The sequence below is a fragment of the Peromyscus eremicus genome, chromosome 3 (genome assembly GCF_949786415.1).
Source record: "Peromyscus eremicus chromosome 3, PerEre_H2_v1, whole genome shotgun sequence".
Lineage (NCBI taxonomy): Eukaryota > Metazoa > Chordata > Mammalia > Rodentia > Cricetidae > Peromyscus > Peromyscus eremicus.
The window spans coordinates 49,519,437-49,540,729 of record NC_081418.1 but is presented as its reverse complement, the minus strand read 5'-3'; the positions used below and the strand labels follow the sequence as shown (position 1 = coordinate 49,540,729).

Here is a 21,293-nt window from a genome sequence, read left to right as displayed (position 1 = left end):
CTTTAGAGGTGGGTGACCTTGCTGTTTCCCAGGCCAACTCAGAGATGTCTTTTCTTGCCAGCCCTCAGGCCTGTGGCCTGGAGGTGTCCATAGGTTGGCAGTGGGACTCAGTCTAAAACAGGCCCCTTTGTGTAGATTCCAGTAGCCACATTTATCATGTGCGTTCAGCTCAATCATAACACAACACAGTCTGAGATGTTTTCAACTTTCTTTATCAACAGTTTTGGTAAAATGGACTGGTAAAACATGGTGAGCTGTGAAGCGTCTACCAAACTGCCTTTCCAGCCTGTTTACCCCCTGTCCCCCAACACATACACCTGCAGGTGGGGATGTGTTCAGCAAGCCGACTTAAACCCTGTAAGCCTCATTTGTGACGGGTTGGGATTGGCTGGGGTCTTCAAGGGATCCCGTTTGCACGAAGAGTCCATGATTCCACGGTTCTGCTGTAGTTAGAAGAGAGTTGAGATAGAATAAAACGACTTAAAAACATATTTCAGAATGCCACTTTGTTTTGCCTGCATGAGTCTCAGACAGACAGTTGGGTGTCTCTGTCACTAATTTTTAATCACTGCGAGCAAACTTGGCGTGGTGAAGAGGACATATGGGGCAGTTTCTGGCCTGGAATCATATCTAGCATGGCCAAGTGGGCACCCAGGGAAGGTGATGTGGGAAGTACTGCCTTCACACCGGCCCCTGGGGACGAGCTCTCAGACCTGGGTCAGTGGGGAGAGAAGCATACGGCCCAGTCGCTGGCAGCGTTAGCTTTTAACAAGGCCCCTCATCATTTGCACGCCCACGTCACTTGCACGCCCACGTTAGTGCCTGAGAAACAGCACCTCTCCCCAACCCCTCTCCCTTCTCTGTCATCAAAGAGAAAAAAACCCTTTCACTCTTGGGGAATCTAAAGCTTTTATAGCTTGGAAACTGATCTCCGGGGCTTGAAATGAGAGTCCCTGATGCCTTTTATGTGGAGAGAGAGCCTCACCTGGGATTTCTAACCTCTTCCTGAATTAACTGCAGAGGTAATTCCCCATGGCATTGCAGCTGCCTGTCTCTTCGGAGCTGGTGACTCTCCCCCGGGGCTTGGCAGAGAGAATAAAACCTCCTAGGTTGGCACCTTCCCGTCCTCGGTGGGGAGATTTTTTGTGCCTGCTCTTTTTCAGTTGGGGACTTTGAGGTTTATTTTTAATCTTTCTGACCCCTTCGCCGTTCCTCATCCAGGCCCTTCAATTTTCTTTTGCGTCAGCTCTTTGGGTTCACAAATCAGCTCCCGAACAAGGCTCCTTGCATTTTATCTCTTACGACCCTTCTAGTTCACACGACTTACACCCTTCTGGTTCACACGAAGATGCGTTTCTCATTTTAGAAGGGATCTTGTCTTCTGTTTGGCTCTTGCACGTTATAGCAGAGTGTTTTTATTATTTAAAAAAGTTTTATTATGAGTATGTGTCTGAGTGTATGTCTTTGTACCACATGTGTGCAGGAACCTTTGGAGGTCAGAAGAGGAGTCAGATCCCCTGGAACTGGAGTTACAGATGGTTGTGAGCTGCCGTGTGGGTGCTGGGAACCAAACCCAGGTCCTCTGGAAGAACAGCCAGTGCTCCTAACCTCTGAGCCATCTCTCCAGCCCACATGGCAGAGTTTTAAAACAGACATACCAAAGTCGGGCGGTGGTGGTGCATGCCCTTAATCCCAGCACTCGGGAGGCAGAGGCAGGTGGATTTCTGTGAGTTCCAGGCCAACCTGGTCTACAGAGGGAGTTCCAGAACAGCCAAGGCCACACAGAGAAACCATGCCTTGAAAAACAAAAACAACAAACAAACAAACAAAAAACCAGACATATAAATTCTTATCTTAGACAAACTTTCAAATGTGTATTAACACAGTTGGACAGAATTTTATAACCTTTTAAATGTATGCTTTTTTTTTTTTTAAACCATAGAGAAGAATAGCTAGTCTTTGGCCTGTGCTTGGTACGTGGCAGGTTAAGACATAAAAGCATATAGACAGGAAACCCTACAGCTAGGCTGTACAGAAGATAGCAAAAGCTTAATGATGTCACCGTGAAACAGGGTTGTTGTTGTTTGTTTTGATTAGGGGCTGGAGACAGTCAAGTGCTCGGCAGTTGAGAGCACTTGCTGCCATTGCTGAAGACCTGGGTTCAGTTCCTAGAACTCACATCTGGCAGCTCACAGCCACTTGTAACTCCAGTTCCAGGGCATTCAAACCCTCTTCAGTGCTGGAGATTAAACCAAGGGCCTCCTGCCTTCTCACCGTGCTCCGGGACTGAACTACACTCCTATGCGTTCACTTTTCAAAGTCATGCCACAGCGAAGTGTGACTTTTCAGATGCTAAGGGAATCAGAAGTGTCACCCGTAAGTCTAACTATTATTTACAAGTTACTGTCTGTTCTCAAAATTGATCACAGAACTTGGTTTTGCATCCCAGCTGCCATTTCCACGGGGCTGGGAGGGTGGTGCCGGGGCAGGGTGTCACACACACAGACCCTCTGCTGTCTGTGTCTCAGCATCTCTGTAGATGTACTAGTGTAGCTGGATAAGAAGTGTATTTTGTAAAAACGCACGGATTTTTGGTTGTGCATGACAGTCGAGGCTACACAAAGAAACCCTGTCTTGAAACAAAAACCCGCACTGGTTATGCACGGCGTTATTGCAGATGTATACCGGCACCCCTTGCTTGTACCTTACCATAGGTTGTCACTTATTCTCTGTTTTTTCTTCCTGACCCCTCACCAGGGATGATAGCGTTCCTTCCTGAAGGGTATTCTAGTTCAGAGACTCCTTTACCTACGGTCTTTGATTGGTATAATATCCACCCCTTGTTTCCTATTTATGTATTTTCTTGTGTGTGTGCAGGGGTGTGCACATGAGTCATGTGTGTCTGTGGAGGCCAGAGGATAACCTTGGGTGCTGTTCCCCAGAAGCCATCTACTCTAAAAAAAAAAGAGAGATTTACTTATGAAATCATTCTTATTATTATTAGTAGTACATATGTGTGACACGTGTGGATGCCTGTTTTACAGCTCAGTTGTGGCCGTCAGAGGACAGCTGTGTGGAGTCCAGTCTTTTCCTTCCACCTTTATGTGGGTCCTAGGGATCAGACTTAGGGCACCAGGCTTTCAAGGCGAGCACCTTTATCTGCTGAGCCATCTCGCTGGCCCAACCTCACCGTTTGAGGCAGGATCTCTCACTGGCCTGCAACTTAACAATTAGGCTAGGCTGCTTGCCAGTGGGACCCAGGGATCCTCCCGCCTCCACTCTCTAGAACGGGGATTGCAAACGTGTGCCACCACACCTGGCTTTTTATACCGGGAATGGAACTCAGGCTGTCACGTCACCTCCAGCCTCTTATGTGTCTTTTTGATAGAGAGGTTTCATGGTATGCAAATCTAAAGTGTCGGATGTTTTCTCTCAGCACTTTGAAAGTTTTGTTCTGTTGTGGTCTGGCTTCTGTCCTGTGAAGTGGCTGTGTGGTCATTTACCTGCCATCATCTGTCTTCTGGCTCTGCTTGTGGTTTTCCTTGTCTTTGGTGTCCCATGGACTCTATTGTAGGTGTGTGTGTTTTTTTTTTTTTTTAAACAAAAACAAAAACAAAAAAATGCCCAGCTTGTGACTTTGTGGCCTGTTTGAATTGATGGCTTTGTATCTCTTAGGAAGTTTAGAAAGTTGTACTGTCTCTGAAGATTGCCTTGCACCCTCCTCCTGTTGGCTTGTTCATTGTTGTTTTGAGACAGGGTCTCTCTGGGTAGCCCTGGCTGTCCTGGAACTCACTCTGTAGACCAGGCTGGCCTTGAACTCAGAGATCCTCTTTCCTCTGCCTCCTAAGTGCTGGGACTAAAGGCGTGGGCCACCACCACTCGCCCTACTACTCTTTTGATTGGCTTTTTTCTAAAACTTTGATAAACTTGTTTGAGCGTCTCGTTCTGTCTTCATGCCACTTAATATCTCTAATTATTTTTTTTAACTGTTACATTTTAAATTACTTTGTGTGTCCCCATGTGCCACAGTAGGCTATGGCGTGCTCTTGGAGGTCAGAGGACAGCTTTTGGGACCTGGTTTTTGTCTTCCACCTTGTGGGTGTCTGGGACTGAGCTCAGGTTGTCAGCCTTGGCAGTAGGCAGTACTAGCGGCTGCATTTTCTGGCTCTATTGTTTTGGGTTTTTTAAAAAATTACTATTATTGTTTTCTATTTTGTATTTGTTTGTTTCTCTGTTCCCAGTTCTGAGTATAGTTTTTAGCTATTTCTCCCTCCATTCACTAAAAATCACTTCAGTAGTGTCTAAACTGCTGTTACATGCATACTAAGTTGTAAATGTTTAATTATAATTTTTTTTTTTTTGAGATAGGGTTTCTCTATGTAGTCCTGGCTGTCCTGGACTCTCTATGTAGACTAGACTGACCTCACATTTACTGAGATCCTCCTGCCTCTGCTTCCTGAGTGCTGAGATTAAAGGTGTGAGCCAGCACATTTGGCTCAAATTAGAATATTTTTCATTTCTGAATGCTCTTTCCTTTTTAAATATTTCTGGCCAGTTTTCATATTCTCTTTCTCATTACTCGTATATTTAGCCCTTCTGTTAGTTTATGTAAATTAAACATAAACACATATCCCATAATTCCAGTATTTGAAGTCTGTAGATCTCATATATGGGGGTTCTCCTTACTTTTTTTTGAGACAGGGTTTCTCTGTGTAGCTTTGGAGCCTATCCTGGAACTCACTCTGTAGACCAGGCTGGCCTCGAACTCACAGAGATCTGCCTGCCTCTGCCTCCCGAGTGCTGGGATAAAAGGCGTGCGCCACCACCGCCCGGCTCTTCTGACTTTTTATTTGGGGTTTTTCTCAGCCTTTTTTGTTTGTTTGTCTGATTTTTGAAGTAAGATCTCACTATGTAGCTCTAGGTGTCTTGGAAGTCACTATGTAGACCAGGCTGGCCTTGAACACACAGAGATCTATCCTGTCTCTGCCTCCTGAGTGCTGGGATTAAAGGTGTGGGCCACCATGCCTGGATTTCCTCTCAGCATTTTAATGGTATCCTCTTTCCTTATGTGTTTCGTAATTTTTATTTCTGTGCTCCTATTTATTTGATCTGTAGCTAAGGAAAGTGATGTTTGGTGTGACTGTGTGTGTGTGTGTGTGTCTGACCATGTTTTTGTGTGTTTTCCTTTTAAGAGGTGGTCTCACTATGTTGCCAAGCTGCTTTCAAACTGATGACCTCAAGTGATCCTCTTGCCACTGTGACAACATGCATGTGATACCATGCCTAGCCCGAGGAAAATTTATGTCACCCTCTGACAGACATTGAAGACCTGGCTTGTCTTAAATTAGGACTCTTAAACAGTTTATTAGGACCATAGAAATGATGTGTAGGTTCTAAACCTGGGGACATGTTTTACAAAATTGCTACAAAAGAGTCCAAGTTGAGGTAGACATTTTCCTTTGGGGCTTAAATTTACTTTCTGGAGTGTAGAAATCCAAGGTCAGGCATTGGCACAGTTGATTGTCTCTGAGGGCTGCGAAGGAGAATCTGCTCCATGCTGGCCCTCCCCTCCCAGCTCCTGATGATTGGCAGGCAGCCTTTGATTTGGGGCTACACCACCGTGATGTACTCTCATATTTCCATGCTCTCTTTCTTGTATGTGTGTATCCACGTTTCCCCCTCTTATTAAGATGCCAGTCATAAAATAGAACGGATTAAAGATTATTTGCACCATTTCACACACATTTGGGACAAATGGCTCTGTGGGTATGACGGTATAAAGTAAGGTTTGTGGGTGTGTATACACATGCAGGCTTAAATGAAGGAAGTGCTCAGGTTTGTGACTCTGTATAGATGGCCCTGATGCTGCTTTTGACATTGTCTAGCTTCCAACTAGCATTTCTACAAATTGTGGCTATTTATAGTGAACAGATATTTTTTATATGTCTTTTTATTTTATGTGTGTCATTTTTTTTTTTTTTTTGCATTATTTTACGTGTCTGGTATCTGCAGAAGGCCAGAAGAGGGTGCTGGATCCCCAGGAATTGGAGTTACAGAAGGTTGTGAGTTGCCTCCTGGGTGCTAGAATCTGAATGCAGGTCCTCAGCAAGGGCAGCCAGTGCTCTTAACCAACAAGCCATCTCTCCAGCCCTAGTGAATGGGTATTTTCTGAATGAGTAGATTTTTTACATCTGAAGTGACCTCTTTGCATGGCAGCTAACTCAACTTTGCTTTTCTTGCTAGATGAACTCTCCCTGGAACAGCACAACCCTTCTTTACGTCCCGAGGAGTTCCTGCCGGAGACGAGCATCATGCCCAGCGCTCATGTGGCCTTATCAGAGACTGCCCCAGGGTCCCAGCCAGGCATCTCTGTCCTGGTCCTCTCCTCTCCATCTCCCACTACTTTTGATACAGCCTTTTTAAACCACAGACAACAGACTCAAAGTACAGCAGAGCACAGCATCTTTGCGGCACAGTATGGATCCGTGACGAGTAACGAGGTGGCCATTGATGACGACGAGATGGATAACTTTTTGCCAGATGCTCACTGGACCTCTTCAGGGGTGGCTTCCCCAATGCAGTCTGCCTCACCGAGCCCACTAGAGCCACCCCAGGAAATGCCGGAGCCTGGGATGACTCCATTGCTACCCACGATTTCTCTGCAGGATGAAGTGCTGTCTGGATGTCGGAGCACAGCGCAACAGGCAACCGTCCACGTGGAGTCCTCCAGTGATTTCAGCACTTCTTGGTCAGCTTTTCTCACATCCGAGGGCATCATTCCAACTCCTAGTAGGAGTTTGGTGCTTCATCCTACGGAAATTCACAGCCAGTTATCAAGCAAGGCTTTGCCAGAGACGGTAGCTTCCGTAACAGAGGGCGTGGAAAACCTCCTTTTCAGCTCCTGGATATCCGTGCCTCAGCCGGTAGGCGATGGCGTGACTCAGCAGCCATCTGTTCCCCTGTGGGAGGTCTCACAGCCTCTAATGGGTGTCCTGGCCACAAGCACAGACAGAAATCCTAATGGGACCACTGCTTGGAGTGAACGCCGGGAAGAAGTCATCTCTCTAAGAGCGCTCCCCACTGTAACCACGTCACCTACAGATCCCGTTTTCACCAGCCCGCTTTCTGCTGTATTGTCCACCCCGCTTTCATCCGTGTCTTTTGCTACCCAACCAGCTGGCATTTCAGATAACCCCTTCCTCTCTAGCGAGGCCGGGGAAACGTTAGAATCACCGCACAGCGCCACAGCCCCCAGTTTTACTGACCATCCTCATGCCCTGAACCCTGAGGCTTCCCTGAGACCACACACATGGTGTGTGTCCTGTGTTTTCTCATCACCTCAGCAAGTTTTGTCCAGGAGCCTCACAGAGAAGGAGGTGGGATCAGGGGACGGGCATGAAGCTCTGTCTACCGCCTCAGTGGAAGCAAGCCATCTCTCGCCATCAAGCAGCGTGGGCACAGACCTCTCTGAACTTGAAGATCCTCAAGAATTTAATACCCTTTTCCCTTCCAGACCTGTCGTCTCCCTTTCTTCCAGATCTGTGGGGTTGTGGGAGGTCAGCCTGGACATGTCACCTGAGGTGGATATGAGCGGCATTACCGCCACGCAGGTGTACCCTTCCCATGGCCACCTCTCCACACCAAGTTCGCTTGATTCCACCTTTGGCTTCTCCGTCACCAGGGATCTAGTGATGCCATCCAGTGTGACCTATTTGTTGTCCTCAGTCATCCCTAGCGTCCATTTTGAGTCATCTCTCTCTTTGACAGCAAATCAAACCACGCCATCCCTTCCAGCTGGAAACCCAAGTCTTCTCACCTCTTCCCGTTTGGCCTCCTCGGCAGAGTCTAAAGTTTTTGCTGACCTAGAACCTACCAGCGTTTTGCAACTCGAGTCTGGGAGTCTTTTGGATTCCACATCCAGCTTCTACTCCGCTCCGCTCCTGGACTTCAGCACTCCGGCCCCTTCACGGTCAGATCTTCTTGCTTACCCATCTTTGACGTCAACTGATCCATCAGCTTTCCTTTCTCAGCCTCCTCCCACCGTGGCTGAGACATTCTCATTGTCCAGCTCTATCAATTTGCAGTCACCTCAGCTTTTTGTTCTTAAGCCCACAAGTCTAGAGCCATCTCAGCCTTGGTCAAGTTCAGACCTTCTTATGAAGACGGTCACTCTTCTTCCCAGTCACTCCGAAATGCTCCCACTTTCAAGCTCCCCCTCTGATTCTCGCAAGTTCGCCGCCGAAGCGTGGAGAGTTTCACTGATAGAGTCTGGTGTGCATCTTACCTCAGTTTTCTCGGAAGCTACCTCTGTCCTTGAATTGCCACTCATTCCCCATGGGTCCTCAGGCAGCACACTGGTGCCCTCCAGCTTCGAGACCACCCTTGGCATCTCAACTACTGGGACTCACTTCTCATCTCTGCCAGCTGTTTTCCATTTGACACCCATTTTAACCGGGTCATCTCCATTCTTGACTCTGACACCTTCCGATGGCAGTGTGAGTGTGACAGACCATTCCACACCTGTCTCACCCATATCCTCCAGTGTCATTCCGACCAGCACAGAGTCGATCTCTGACTTACTCCTGTCAACCTCCCCATCTCTTGCTTCCGAAGTAAGCCCTTCACCTATGCCCACAAAGCCAGTCATGGGCTCATCATTGACACCCACAGATTCACCACCCACCACCTCCCCAGAACCAAGTCCATCCCCGGAACCAAGCATGCCCAATACCAGCACTGCCCCTGGTGATACTGTGGACTCTGCTCTGAACAGCGAGCCTATGAGTCAGAACCCTCAGGGGAACAGTGTACCCCCTCCCCAGCCCTCCCTCGGTCCTGTGACCACCTCCACGCTCGAAGCCACAGTTGGTACACCAGCACTGGCCACAGCCAAGCCGCCATATGTGTGTGATATTACAGTTCCCGATGCCTATTTGATCACAACTGGTAAGGCCCTGCTTCCAGTCGCCTCTCTGAGGTAGGGGACTTCTCTAAGGTGTTTGTGTGCAGTCCTTACGAGACACACCATCGTGGTTATGAGAGTAGGTGTTGGTCTCTCACAACCTGTGGGTAGCAGTCCTCCTCCCCTGCCGGCCTCACGCTAGCCGTCCAATCACTTAGTCTCTTCATCTGCTTTCACAAGTGTTAAACCAGGACCATAGGCTCTCTTAGGTTACTGTAAGGATTTAAATGTATACAATACATGGCATCTAGGAAATGACCACACAACATTGCATACTAGTTAGTAATTACCATAAGAACAGATAAAAGATTTAAGTGAGCTGTAGAACTTTTGGTAGTATCTTTGGCTTTGGAACTCATTGCCCAGCATATGCATATACATAGCATGCTTGAAGCAAAACATGTTTGATTTTTAATACTGGCTTCTTTCTTATTGGTAGCTGTCTGCTAGGGAGAGAGTCTAGACAGATAGAGGTGATTTTTTTGGGGGAGGGGGTGGAGCTCCATAATAATGCAGAGACCCGTGACGGGTGTTGCTGGCTTGGAGGGAGATGCTTGGACGCTGACCTCCACTGAGGGGAGCCAGGCATCCTTTGAAGGTCTCTGAACCTCTCTACTCTTGGCCTTGGAGAAACTGTAGATAGTTGGAAAACAGTTTGTGTGATACATGTTTCTGGATGGTTCCTGTTCCCCAGACTCATGTCCCCATCTCACAGGGTTGCAGTGTCCTGTCTTCCTCAGATTAACCAGAGAAGGTGGCAGTTCTGGTGATGGGCAGTGGGGCTCCTTGAGTAGCACTTAGCTATCCTGAGTGGTTCATTCGCTGCACAGGGCTATTTGTGGTGTGCACCTCCTGTCTCCATTGAGTTCTTCGGAGTTTGGGTTTCTGTTACGCCTTGCTTTCCCTGAGTTTGGCCTCTCCTGCTCCCCTCTCCCTCCTTCATTCCTCCCCTCTCATTTCATTTCCTGTGTACCATTCATGACCTCGTCTGGTCCTCTCAGAGCCTGGCAGGCCAGGGCAGTTGGCTATTGGTGGAATCAGCCAAGGTAGTTAGATGGGGGGCATAGATTTGTTATGATGACTTCAGGAACTAAAGACACACTCCTCACCTTTTTACTACATGTCACTGATTTACCAGAGAAACAGTCAAATAGCTTAAGCATTTGTTTTTATAATGACTGAATGAGGATTGATTCTGTCTCAAGTTTTAATAATTTGAGATAGGATAATGGGAAATTGAATGGTGGGACTAGAGAGATGGTTCAGCAGTTAAAGAGCTTGCTGGGCGCCCCACAACTCCCTGTAACTCCAGCTCCAGGGGATCTGACCGACTTCTTTTGTTCTCCACAATCACCTGCAGCCCTATGTAATTCACAGACACACGTACATAAATTAAATCTAAAACAGAATAACAACATTAGCTATATTACAGTTGTACCGATGGAATGGAAGGGAAGGGAAAAGCACCATGGGATAGAAGGGAAGGTTTACAGACACTCACAGACACAGATTTATATTTTTATTTATTTTTTAAAGATACTTTGTGTGTGTGTTTACAGGTGTCTGTGGAGGCCAGGAGAGGGCTTTAAACCTTGACCTTGGAGGTTGTGAGCTGCCTGATGTGGGTGCTGGGGATTCAGCCTGGGTCCTCCTCAAGCGTGTACTCCAAACCACACAACCAGCTCTCCAGCCCCAGTACAGATTTTTAAATTGGACTTTTATGTGAATAGAAAGAACTAGACTTGGGAATGAGAAATATTTTATTTCCTGTATAAAATGTTACAACTTGGACTTTGTAAAGACATTTTCTCCCGTCAGTTGTGGTTAGCACTCCCCGGCAGCTGCTTGGAACACCTCCTTCTGTGGAGGATGATATCACCAGTTCATTGAGTAGCATCTTAATGATCTTAAAAATATTACTTCTGAGAGCTTTTAAAGCCTCACCCTTTGCCGTTAGGTGCATAGCTGGAGAAATTCTGTTACTTGTTGAGAAGAAAGTGGGGACTGGAAGCTCCCTGTCCCCTGGGTGGACCACAGTTGCTGCTCTCCGGTCCTACCCACCAACTTTCTCAACACGTCGGGCCATTTCCTATAATACTTCACAGCACTTAGATCTTTCTACTCTGTCCTTAGTCTGGGCCTTGTATTTCAAAACAAGCTGCTAGCATGCTTCGTCTCAGCCATGGCTTCCTGAGGTGACATCTTCATGCTTCATAATAGCACTAAAATGTGTCTGGTGATTGGCTTTCCTTTGTAGTGCTGGCCAGGCGAGCTGTGCAGGAGTACATCATTACGTCAATCAAAGAAGTGTTGAGGATTCATTTCAACCGTGCGGTGGAGCTGAAGGTGAGACCCTGAGTGTGGGGGTCTGGTATCTGACGTGCTTGTTGGGTCTCGTGGGGCAGGGTAAGAGCCCTAGGCTCTGCACTTTGAATTCTCTGTCTCACTCCTCTCCAGGTATGCAGTTTTCCTCCGCATCTGTGCTCACATGTCATTTTACCCTGTGCAGTGAGGAGTGTGTTTGTAGAGTTGGAATGAAGAGGCTCTCAGACCAGAGGCAGCATAGTCTGGGGCGACCTTAACAGTATTGCTATCCTTGAGTTACTTTAATCAATGACTTGGGGCTGGGTGATGGTGGCACACGCCTTTAATCCCAGCACTCCAGAGGCAGAGCCAAGCAGATCTCTGTGAGTTCGAGGCCAGCCTTGTCTTCAGAGTAAGTTCCAGGAAAGGCACCAAAGCTACACAGAGAAACCCTGTCTCGGAAAAAAAAAAAAAAAAAAAAAACAAACAAACAAATAAATGACTTGGGCTTATGTTAAGTTTCAGAGTGGAGTACATTTGTATCTTTCTGTACATTCAATGTGACTGAGATGGATTTCTACGCTGATCACATTACACCCACTGATGGTGTCCCTTTCCCAGATGAGCTCAGAAAGCCGTATTCTACTAGTCCTGCCCCCTGTCTAACCAGAGCCATGAGCCTGGCCTGAACTAATAAGATGCATGGTGAATGTAAACTGCATGCCAGATCTCAAAACTGCACCAAATAAAGGAATGTAGACTATCTCACTAATATTTTTTCTACTGACTACACATTGGAACGATGTTCCCCATATTAAGTGAAATGCATTTAAAATTAGCTTCCCCCATTCTTCTGCTTTTACTGTGGCCTTCATATACTTTAAAATTGTGTAAGTGGCTGTCATTGTGTTATTTTAAACAGTGGACTCAATGAAACGACTGCTCCTTTAGGTGTGGGTTAAACATGACAAAAATCTTGAGTTTTCCGTAACGCACTGTCCAGTCCGTATTACTGGCTGCCTTTCTTGTTCCTGTACTTTTGTGTTATTTTGTGAAAGTTGGGATAACATAAAAGGAATACATAAAATAAAAATCTTGATTATCTTTGAAGCATTTATCCACCCATTTAAGCTGCTGATTTTATATATATGTATACATGTATATATATAATTATATAATTTTACTCATTATTTTTTTCTACCCAACAGTTTTCTTTAAGTTTGAATTGTCTTTTTAAAATGTTTTATTTCTCTAGGTTTATGAACTGTTCACAGACTTCACTTTTCTGGTAACATCCGGTCCTTTTATTTACACGGCAATATCGGTCATCAATGTCCTCATCAACAGTAAACTTGTACGTGACCAGACTCCTTTAATCTTGTCTGTGAAACCGTCTTTCCTCGTGCCGGAGCCCAGGTTTCAAGTTCAAACAGGTGAGACAACTCAGTATAGATGTTTGGGTTCGTGTGTAGGCTTTTATTTTTTTAAATATTTATGTATTTAAAATTGGGGGGGGGGCGGGTCACGTGCTGGTGAGGGCTCAGCGCGCGGAGGTACTTGCTGTCAGAATTGAAGACCCACATTTGATCTCTGGAACCCGCGTGGTCGAAAGGAGGGAACTGACCCTGTGGGTTGTTCTTTGATCTCTGTATACATGTGCACACATGTGTGTGCACACACACATACAATAAATGTAAAGATTGAGGATTGTGCACACATGTTGTGCATAGACGCATACAGGCAAGACACGCATACACATAAAAATAAAGACAATCTCAAATAGTTTTTAAATTGGGTATTTTTTTTTTTTTTTGGTTTTTTGAGACAGGGTTTCTCTGTGTAGCTTTGTGCCTTTCCTGGGACTCACTTGGTAGCCCAGGCTGGCCTCGAACTCACAGAGATCCGCCTGGCTCTGCCTCCCGAGTGCTGGGATTAAAGGCGTGCGCCACCACCGCCCGGCTAAATTGGGTATTGTTTTAAAGTTATTCATTAATTTATTGTGACAGTCTTGCCATGGTCCTAGTCTGGATTTGAGCTGCTGGTTTTAAGCAAACCTTCTGACATGGCCTTCTGAGTAGCTGAGACTTCATTCATGGGCTACTGCACCTGGGCCAGTTACTTAATTAACAACAGTAACAACAGCTTTATAATTATGAAAAAAAGCCAAGGTACACAAAATAGTTTAACGAAACCCCATGTGCCATTATATGTCTCCACAATTTTTTAGTTACTTTTTGTTTTGTTTGTTTTTTTTTTTGGTGTGTATTATGTGCAGGTAGGTGCACATGTGTGTACATGCATGTGAAGGCCAGAGTATGACCTAGGAATTATTGCTCAGGTGCTGTCCACCTTGTATTTTGAGACAGGCTATCTCACTGGCCTGGAACTCACCGACTAGGGATCTGCCTGACTTAGCCGCCCTGGCACTGAGATTATAAGCACCACTGTGTTTGGGTTTTTCTCTCGTGGGTTCTGGGGATACAAGGCACGGCACCTTATTGGTTGAACTGTCTCCCCAATCATAACAATTTTCAATTCTTAGTCAAACTTTTTCTACCTTCTCTCCTATTCACTTCTCCTTCCATTATTTTATAGTAAATCTTAAAGGACCATAAAATGTCACTCATGTGTTTCAGCCTGTACCTCTACAGGAAGAGGACTATTAAACACAGATGCACATCTATCCGTATCATCACACTCCCTAAAGTTAATAGTAATCGCTTAATGCCTTATTTAACCTTTCATTATGGACATTTTCAATCATGTACAAATTAGAATACATAACATTAAGTTCACATATGTTTTAATAAGCTTAAAAATAATCAAGATTTTTACCAAGTTTTCAAGCAAAATTGATAAAACTTTTTTGAAGACACAAGAATGCTTTAATGAGCTGGATGTGATGACTCACACCTTTAATCCCAGCACTCAGAAGGCAGAGGCTGGTGGATCTCTATGAGCTGGAGGCTAGCCTGGTCTACAGAGTGAGTTCTAGGACAGCCAAGGTGGTTAGAGAGAAGCCCTGTCTCGAAAACAAAAACACACAAAAAATATTTTAATATGCCGCCAGATGTCATGTCGTTTCATCTACATGTACTTAATAATTCATCTGTAATAAATATTATATATATTTGAAACGTTTATGAGGTACATCTTCTAATGTGTAGATTTTTAACTGGACTTGAACTCCTGGTCCCAAGTGGTTTTTCTGTCTTAGCCTCCTGAGTTGCTGAGCCCAAAAGCATGCCATTCACCTTCACATGCATGTGTTCATGTGGTAAAAAAGTTGGCTTTCTACATTTTTATGAGATGAAACTTAGAAGTAATAGGACTCATCCTTGGCTCCAGGAAGCAGCCAGTCAGCATCACCCTGTAACCTGAAGAAGCAGTTGAGTAGCCCCATCTCAGGAACTTGCCCGTTGAGCCGCTGTGGAGCAGGCACACATCCTGCTTTGTGACCCGGGAAACACCTTGTTAGCCCACCTTAAGCAGCTTTGCCCTCAGAGATGCCCTCAAAGTAAATCCAGTTTGTAGCCCTCATCCCACCAGAGCTTTCTGCCTCCTCAGACCTAGAGTGTCACCCACCATGACCCAGCGGGGTAGCCTCTCTCCTAAACAACCTGTGGAAATGGACGTGTAGCCCACAGTTGGTGGTACAGTCTCATAGCCTCTGCAGCCTCGGCCATGAAGACGCTTGGAGACACAGCCTGTGTTGAGTCTAGGTGAAGGAGTTTTGCAGACACTGTACGGAGAGCACAGCAGCATGATGTTTCCAGGTGGCACTGTAGGACACGTGGCAGGAAAAAGCCGTTGATTGTGGAAGCATCCCATAAAAGCGATAGGATGGTGATAGAGAGATGGCTAGGCAGTTCCAAGGCCACACCGCTCTTTTTCTGTTTGTTTGTTTTTTTTGAGACAGGGTTTCTCTGTGTAGTTTTGGTGCCTGTGCTGATTTCGCTCTGTAGACCAGGCTGGCCTCGAACTCACAGAGATCCACCTGGCTCTGCCTCTCGAGTGCTGGGATTAAAGGCGTGCGCCACCACTGCCGGCCTATGCACACAGCTCTTACAGAGAACGTGAATTTGTTTCCCAGCACCTGTCTCGTGTGGCTCACGGCTGCTGTGCACCATTGCATCTGACGCCCTCTTCCGGCTTCCACAGGCACCTGCACCTTATTTGCACGTAATTAAAAACAAAGCATATTTTAAAAATGAGGGAGGCAATGACTCCAGTAGGCAAGCAGATATTGATATAGGGACACGGGGTAGATGAAAAAAACAGGACAGCGTGGTACCTTGAAGAACACAGTAACTTTCTAACAGTAAACCCTAAAGAAAAAGAAATTAATGGATTACCTGGAAAAGAAGTTAAAGAAAAAAGTCAAAAGAAAAATGTCTGTACTACCAAGTGACTTGTAGATTCGTTGCAGTTCCTGTGAAACCACTAATGGCGTCCTCACAGGTATAAGGGAGGGCTAATGGCGTCCTCACAGGTATAAGGGAGGGCTAATGGCGTCCTCACAGGTATAAGGGAGGGCTAATGGCATCCTCACAGGTATAAGGGAGGGCTAATGGCGTCCTCACAGGTATAAGGGAGGGCTAATGGCATTCCTCACAGGTATAAGGGAGGGCTAATGGCATCCTCACAGGTATAAGGGAGGGCTAATGGTGTCCTCACAGGTATAAGGGAGGGCTAATGGCGTCCTCACAGGTATAAGGGGGAGGGCTAATGGCGTCCTCACAGGTATAAGGGAGAGGGCTAATGGCGTCCTCACAGGTATAAGGGAGGGCTAATGGCGTCCTCACAGGTATAAGGGGGAGGGCTAATGGCGTCCTCACAGGTATAAGGGAGAGGGCTAATGGCGTCCTCACAGGTATAAGGGAGGGCTAATGGCGTCCTCACAGGTATAAGGGGGAGGGTTAATGGCGTCCTCACAGGTATAAGGGAGGGCTAATGGCATTCCTCACAGGTATAAGGGAGGGCTAATGGTGTCCTCACAGGTATAAGGGAGGGCTAATGGTGTCCTCACAGGTATAAGGGAGGGCTAATGGTGTCCTCACAGGTATAAGGGAGGGCTAATGGCGTCCTCACAGGTATAAGGGAGAGGGCTAATGGCGTCCTCACAGGTATAAGGGAGGGCTAATGGCGTCCTCACAGGTATAAGGGAGGGCTAATGGCATTCCTCACAGGTATAAGGGAGGGCTAATGGTGTCCTCACAGGTATAAGGGGGAGGGCTAATGGCGTCCTCACAGGTATAAGGGAGGGCTAATGGCGTCCTCACAGGTATAAGGGAGAGGGCTAATGGCGTCCTCACAGGTATAAGGGAGGGCTAATGGCATCCTCACAGGTATAAGGGAGGGCTAATGGTGTCCTCACAGGTATAAGGGAGGGCTAATGGCGTCCTCACAGGTATAAGGGAGAGGGCTAATGGCGTCCTCACAGGTATAAGGGAGGGCTAATGGCGTCCTCACAGGTATAAGGGAGGGCTAATGGCATTCCTCACAGGTATAAGGGAGGGCTAATGGTGTCCTCACAGGTATAAGGGAGGGCTAATGGTGTCCTCACAGGTATAAGGGAGGCTAATGGTGTCCTCACAGGTATAAGGGAGGGCTAATGGCGTCCTCACAGGTATAAGGGAGGGCTAATGGCGTCCTCACAGGTATAAGGGAAGAGGGCTTCTGAAATTTGTATGGAACCCGAAGCAAAACAAATCCCCCAAAGAGAACAGGCACAGTAGCCTGAACAAAAGAGTACTGGAGGCATAGTACCCAGTCTTAAAATATGTCACAAAGTGATAATAACCAAACCGTCATGGTGTTGCGGAAGAGCAGACATGGAGACCACCAGAACAGAAAGCTCGGAAACAACAAGAACATGTATTGAAGAAAGTATAGTCTTTTTAGTAAACCATACTGGGGAAACTGGATGTCTTTATGAAGGAGAAAAAAACTAGACCTCTCTCTTTCTCTTCCTATCCCCCCACCCCACCATACTTAAAAAAAAAAAAAGCCCTCTGAATTGAGACCAAATTGTAGGATCTTAACCTGTCAAACTGATAGGGGACACTGGAGAAATGCTTTTAGGATAATGGTCTGGGCAAAGGACTTTTTTCTTTTTCTTTTTGGATATGACCACAAACGTGTAGGTACCCAAAGCAAAAACTGACAGATGGGTTCACATTAAGTCTCTTGTACAGCAACAGTAACAGGGAACGGAGTGGAGAAACAGCCTGCAGAATGGAGAGACCATTTACAAGGCATCCGTTTCCAGAATACGCAGGGAGCTCAAGCAACCGAGCAGCAAACCCCTTAAGTAATCTAATTTTAAAAATGGGCAGGTTGAGCAGATGGCTTTAGTTTGTAAAGAGCTTGCCATGCCGGCAGGCAGCCGTGAGGACCTCAGCACTAATGTAGAAGCTGGGTGGAAAGCCCCTGTGACCCCAGCACTGGGGGGAGGGGGGGCCACTGGTACAGGAGGATTCCTGAGCTTGCCAACCAGCCAGTCTAGCTAAATCAACAAGGTCCAGATTCAGTGAGAGACCATGTCTCAAAAATAAGGTGTAGAGCAATTGAAAAGGACACCTGACGCTGATCTCTGGCATCCATATGCGTGTGTGTGTGTGTGTGTGTGTGTGTGTGTGTGTGTGTGTTTGTGTATACACACACCCCTCCCACAAGCAATGGGAAAATGGCCAGGAGAAAATTGCCAAAATAAACATTTTATAGAGCAGGATATACAAATGACCAATAAGGATATGAAAAAAATGCCTAGCACCACTAATCAGGGAAATGTACATCAAAAACCATGAGGTACCCTCTTGCCTCAGAAAAGCTTATCTAAAAGATGATATTAGCCCATGCTGTTAAGGACACAGAGAAAGCCGGGCGGTGGTGGCGCACGCCTTTAATCCCAGCACTCGGGAGGCAGAGCCATGTGGATCTCTGTGAGTTCGAGGCCAGCCTGGTCTCCAAAGTGAGTTCCAGGAAAGGCGCAAAGCTACACAGAGAAACCTGTCTTGAAAAAAAAAAAAAAAAAAAAAAAGGACACAGAGAAAGGTGATTTCACACGTGTTGTGTTTTGTTTATTTGGATTTGTGTGTGTGTGTGTGTGTGTGTGTGTGTGTGTGTGTGTGTGTGCATGTACATGGAGATTAGAGGACAACTTGTGGGATTAAGTTCTTTCTTTCACCATGTGGTTTCCTGGGATCAAACTCAGATCATCGGGTTGATGGCAAGAGCTTTTGCCCATTGAGCCGTCCTGCTGGCCTTGATTTTTTTTTTTTTATTTTAATTACACACACACACACACACATACACACACACACACACACAGTGTGTATATGTTTGCAATGAGTTTATGTGCACCTCAGAGGCCCAAGGGCATCAGATCCCCTGGATCTGGAGTGACAGGATGTTGTGAGCCCCCTGCTGTGGGTCCGGGAACCTGAACCCAGGTCCTCTGCAAGAACAGGGAGGCTTTTTGCTGACTGCTGGGCTGTCTCTCCAGGCTCTGCTTTTTTTGTTTTGTTTTTGAAGACAGGGTCTTGCTATATAGTTCAGACTGTCTTACTTTCACCCCGATCATATAATGTTGATTATACAGGCATCATAGAAAACGAGAAGTTTACTGTATTGTCCAGTAAACTCACTCTCTCTCTCTCTCTCTCTCTCTCTCTCTCTCTCTCTCTCTCTCTCTCTCTCTCTCACACACACACACACACACACACACACACACACACACACACACATAAACAAAATGAAGGTAGTATGTTGGAGAGAGGTCTTCACTGTGTCTTTTTGCAGCTATATTCACAGTACGCAACATAGGCAATCAACCCGTGTGTTCATTGACAGATGAACAGATGAAGAGTTGTGGCATATGTCCGTACTGGAATATCATTCAACCACAAACAACAAAATTATCCAGTTTGCATGGATGGAACCGGAGGATGTTATACTAAGTGAACTATCTGAAACAAAAAGCCCAATACCACATGTTCTCACCTACCTTGTGGAAGCAGATCTGAAAGTCAGGTGTAGAATAGTGATTTCCAGACAGTCTGGGGAGGAAAGGTAGAGTGAGGAGCGCTAACCCCTCCAGTGTGCAGCTGGGTAGGAGTTTCTTTGTGTCTGATAAAGTAGGAGAAATGTGCTCAACAACAGTAAGCTGTATATTTAATTTAAAAAAAAAAACCTTCATTTTATTTAAGTATGTGAGGGTTCCTCCTGCATGTATCTCTGCACCATGTATGTGTAGTGCCCTCAGAGGCCAGAAGAGAGCATTGGATTCCATAGAACTGGAGTTAGATAATTGTGAACTGTCCTGTGGATTCTGGAAATTACACCTGGGTTCTCTGGAAAAGCAGCTGATGCTCTTAACCGCTGAGCCATCTCTCCAGCCCCCAGCTGTGTGTTTCAAAATAACCGGTAGGGAGAATTTTTTTTTTTTTTTTACTTTTTTTTTTTTTTTTTTTTTGATTTTCGAGACAGAGTTTCTCTGTGTAGCTTTGTGCCTTTCCTGGAACTCACTCTGTAGCCCAGGTTGGCCTCGAACTCACAGAGATCCACCTGCCTCTGCCTCCCAAGTGCTGAGATTAAAGGTGTGTGCCACCACCGCCCGGCGGGAGAATTTTGAACAGTCCCAATATAAATAATACATTTCTGAGCAACAAATACATCATTGTGTATGTGTGTTAAAATGTTACTGCCTAACCATAAATATGTAGAAGAAAGAAAACAGACTTCTGTCACTCACCATAATTACTGTGTTAAATAAGAACAAAAAGTATGTTTCACAAGGCTATCTTAAAAAAAAAATTGGGGCCTAGAGAGATGGCTCACCAGTTAAGAGCGCTTGTTGCTCCTGCAGAGGCCTGGGATTCAGTTCCTAGCACCCATATAGTAGCTCACAAGCATCTGTAAATTCAGTTCCAGAGGATACTATGCCCTCTTCTGGCCTCTGCACACATGTCATGCGGACATAAATGCAAACAAAACACCCCCACACATAAGATAAAAGTAAGTGGTGCTTAGTCAGACAGTGGATGCATTAGTTTGTGTCAGTTCTATCCCCTCCTGTCATCCCTGGTCTTTAAACAGCACCTCATTCACGGGACTGGACTGCTCTTTCTCTTTCAGTACTTCAGTTCGTGCCTCCAAGCGTGGATACTGGCTTCTGCAACTTCACCCAGAGCGTTGAGAAAGGCCTGATGACAGCTCTCTTTGAAGTGAGGAAACACCAGGGGCCATATAACCTCACAGTGCAGGTGAGTGCGCCACTGCCACAGGGCAGAGTGTCCTGTCCTCCACGGTGTTTCATTTAAGATGCGTCCTCCATGCTGGGTGTAGTGCTGCACGCCCTTAATCCCAGCACTCAGGAGGCAGAGGCAGGTGGATCTCTGTGAAGTCAAGGCCACACTGGTCTACAGAGCAAGTTCCAGGACAGCCAGAGCTACACAGAGAAACCCTGGGGGTGGAGGGAGGTGCAGAAAAGGATGTGTCCTTCAGTGGCGGGAACCCAACTCGTGTGGGCCAGGGTTGACTTTGGGTAAGGCATGGAGTCCACAGCATGACTTCAGAGATGTCAGGGTGACTGCGAATCAGGGAGTCAGTGAGTTGAAGAGCTGGTCGTATGCAGGAAATTCAATCATGTTTCCCTAAGGAATGATCTTAACTGTACCATCAACGAGGCAATGTGTGAATGCACTTCCTTTCCCCACAGTGTGAGTGTCCTAGATCTGAAGGGCTTGGTGCTGGAATTGTGTCAGGTGACGGAGCCTTTGGGTTTATTTGGGATATTCTGCATAGACTTCACTCACTTTTCTCTAACCTGAAAATAGGAAATGATCCAAATCTAAAATGTTCTGTGCATCAGTGATGACGCTCCGAAAGATTCGCACTTTGGGGCACTTCAGTTTTCACGCCTGAGATGCTCCACCTCTGTAATGGGGCTTTTCTGGGATGTGGCGTCTCCGTCTAACAAGTGGTCCTCAACCTTCCTAACCCTGCGACCCTTTAACACAGTCCC

The 21,293-nt window shown here is 46.2% G+C and overlaps 1 protein-coding gene across 1 annotated transcript in view; it reads left to right on the top strand.

The window, feature by feature from the left end:
• Positions 1–635: 635 nt before the first annotated feature.
• Positions 636–21,293, top strand: part of Kiaa1549 (KIAA1549 ortholog) — a 78,064-nt gene continuing 57,406 nt past the window's right edge. The window contains exons 1-5 of the mRNA XM_059257018.1: positions 636–717; positions 6,244–8,946; positions 11,220–11,308; positions 12,522–12,699; positions 20,405–20,532. Of these exons, the coding sequence (XP_059113001.1) occupies positions 636–717; positions 6,244–8,946; positions 11,220–11,308; positions 12,522–12,699; positions 20,405–20,532 (3,180 nt within the window). The remainder of the gene's footprint in view (positions 718–6,243; positions 8,947–11,219; positions 11,309–12,521; positions 12,700–20,404; positions 20,533–21,293) is intronic.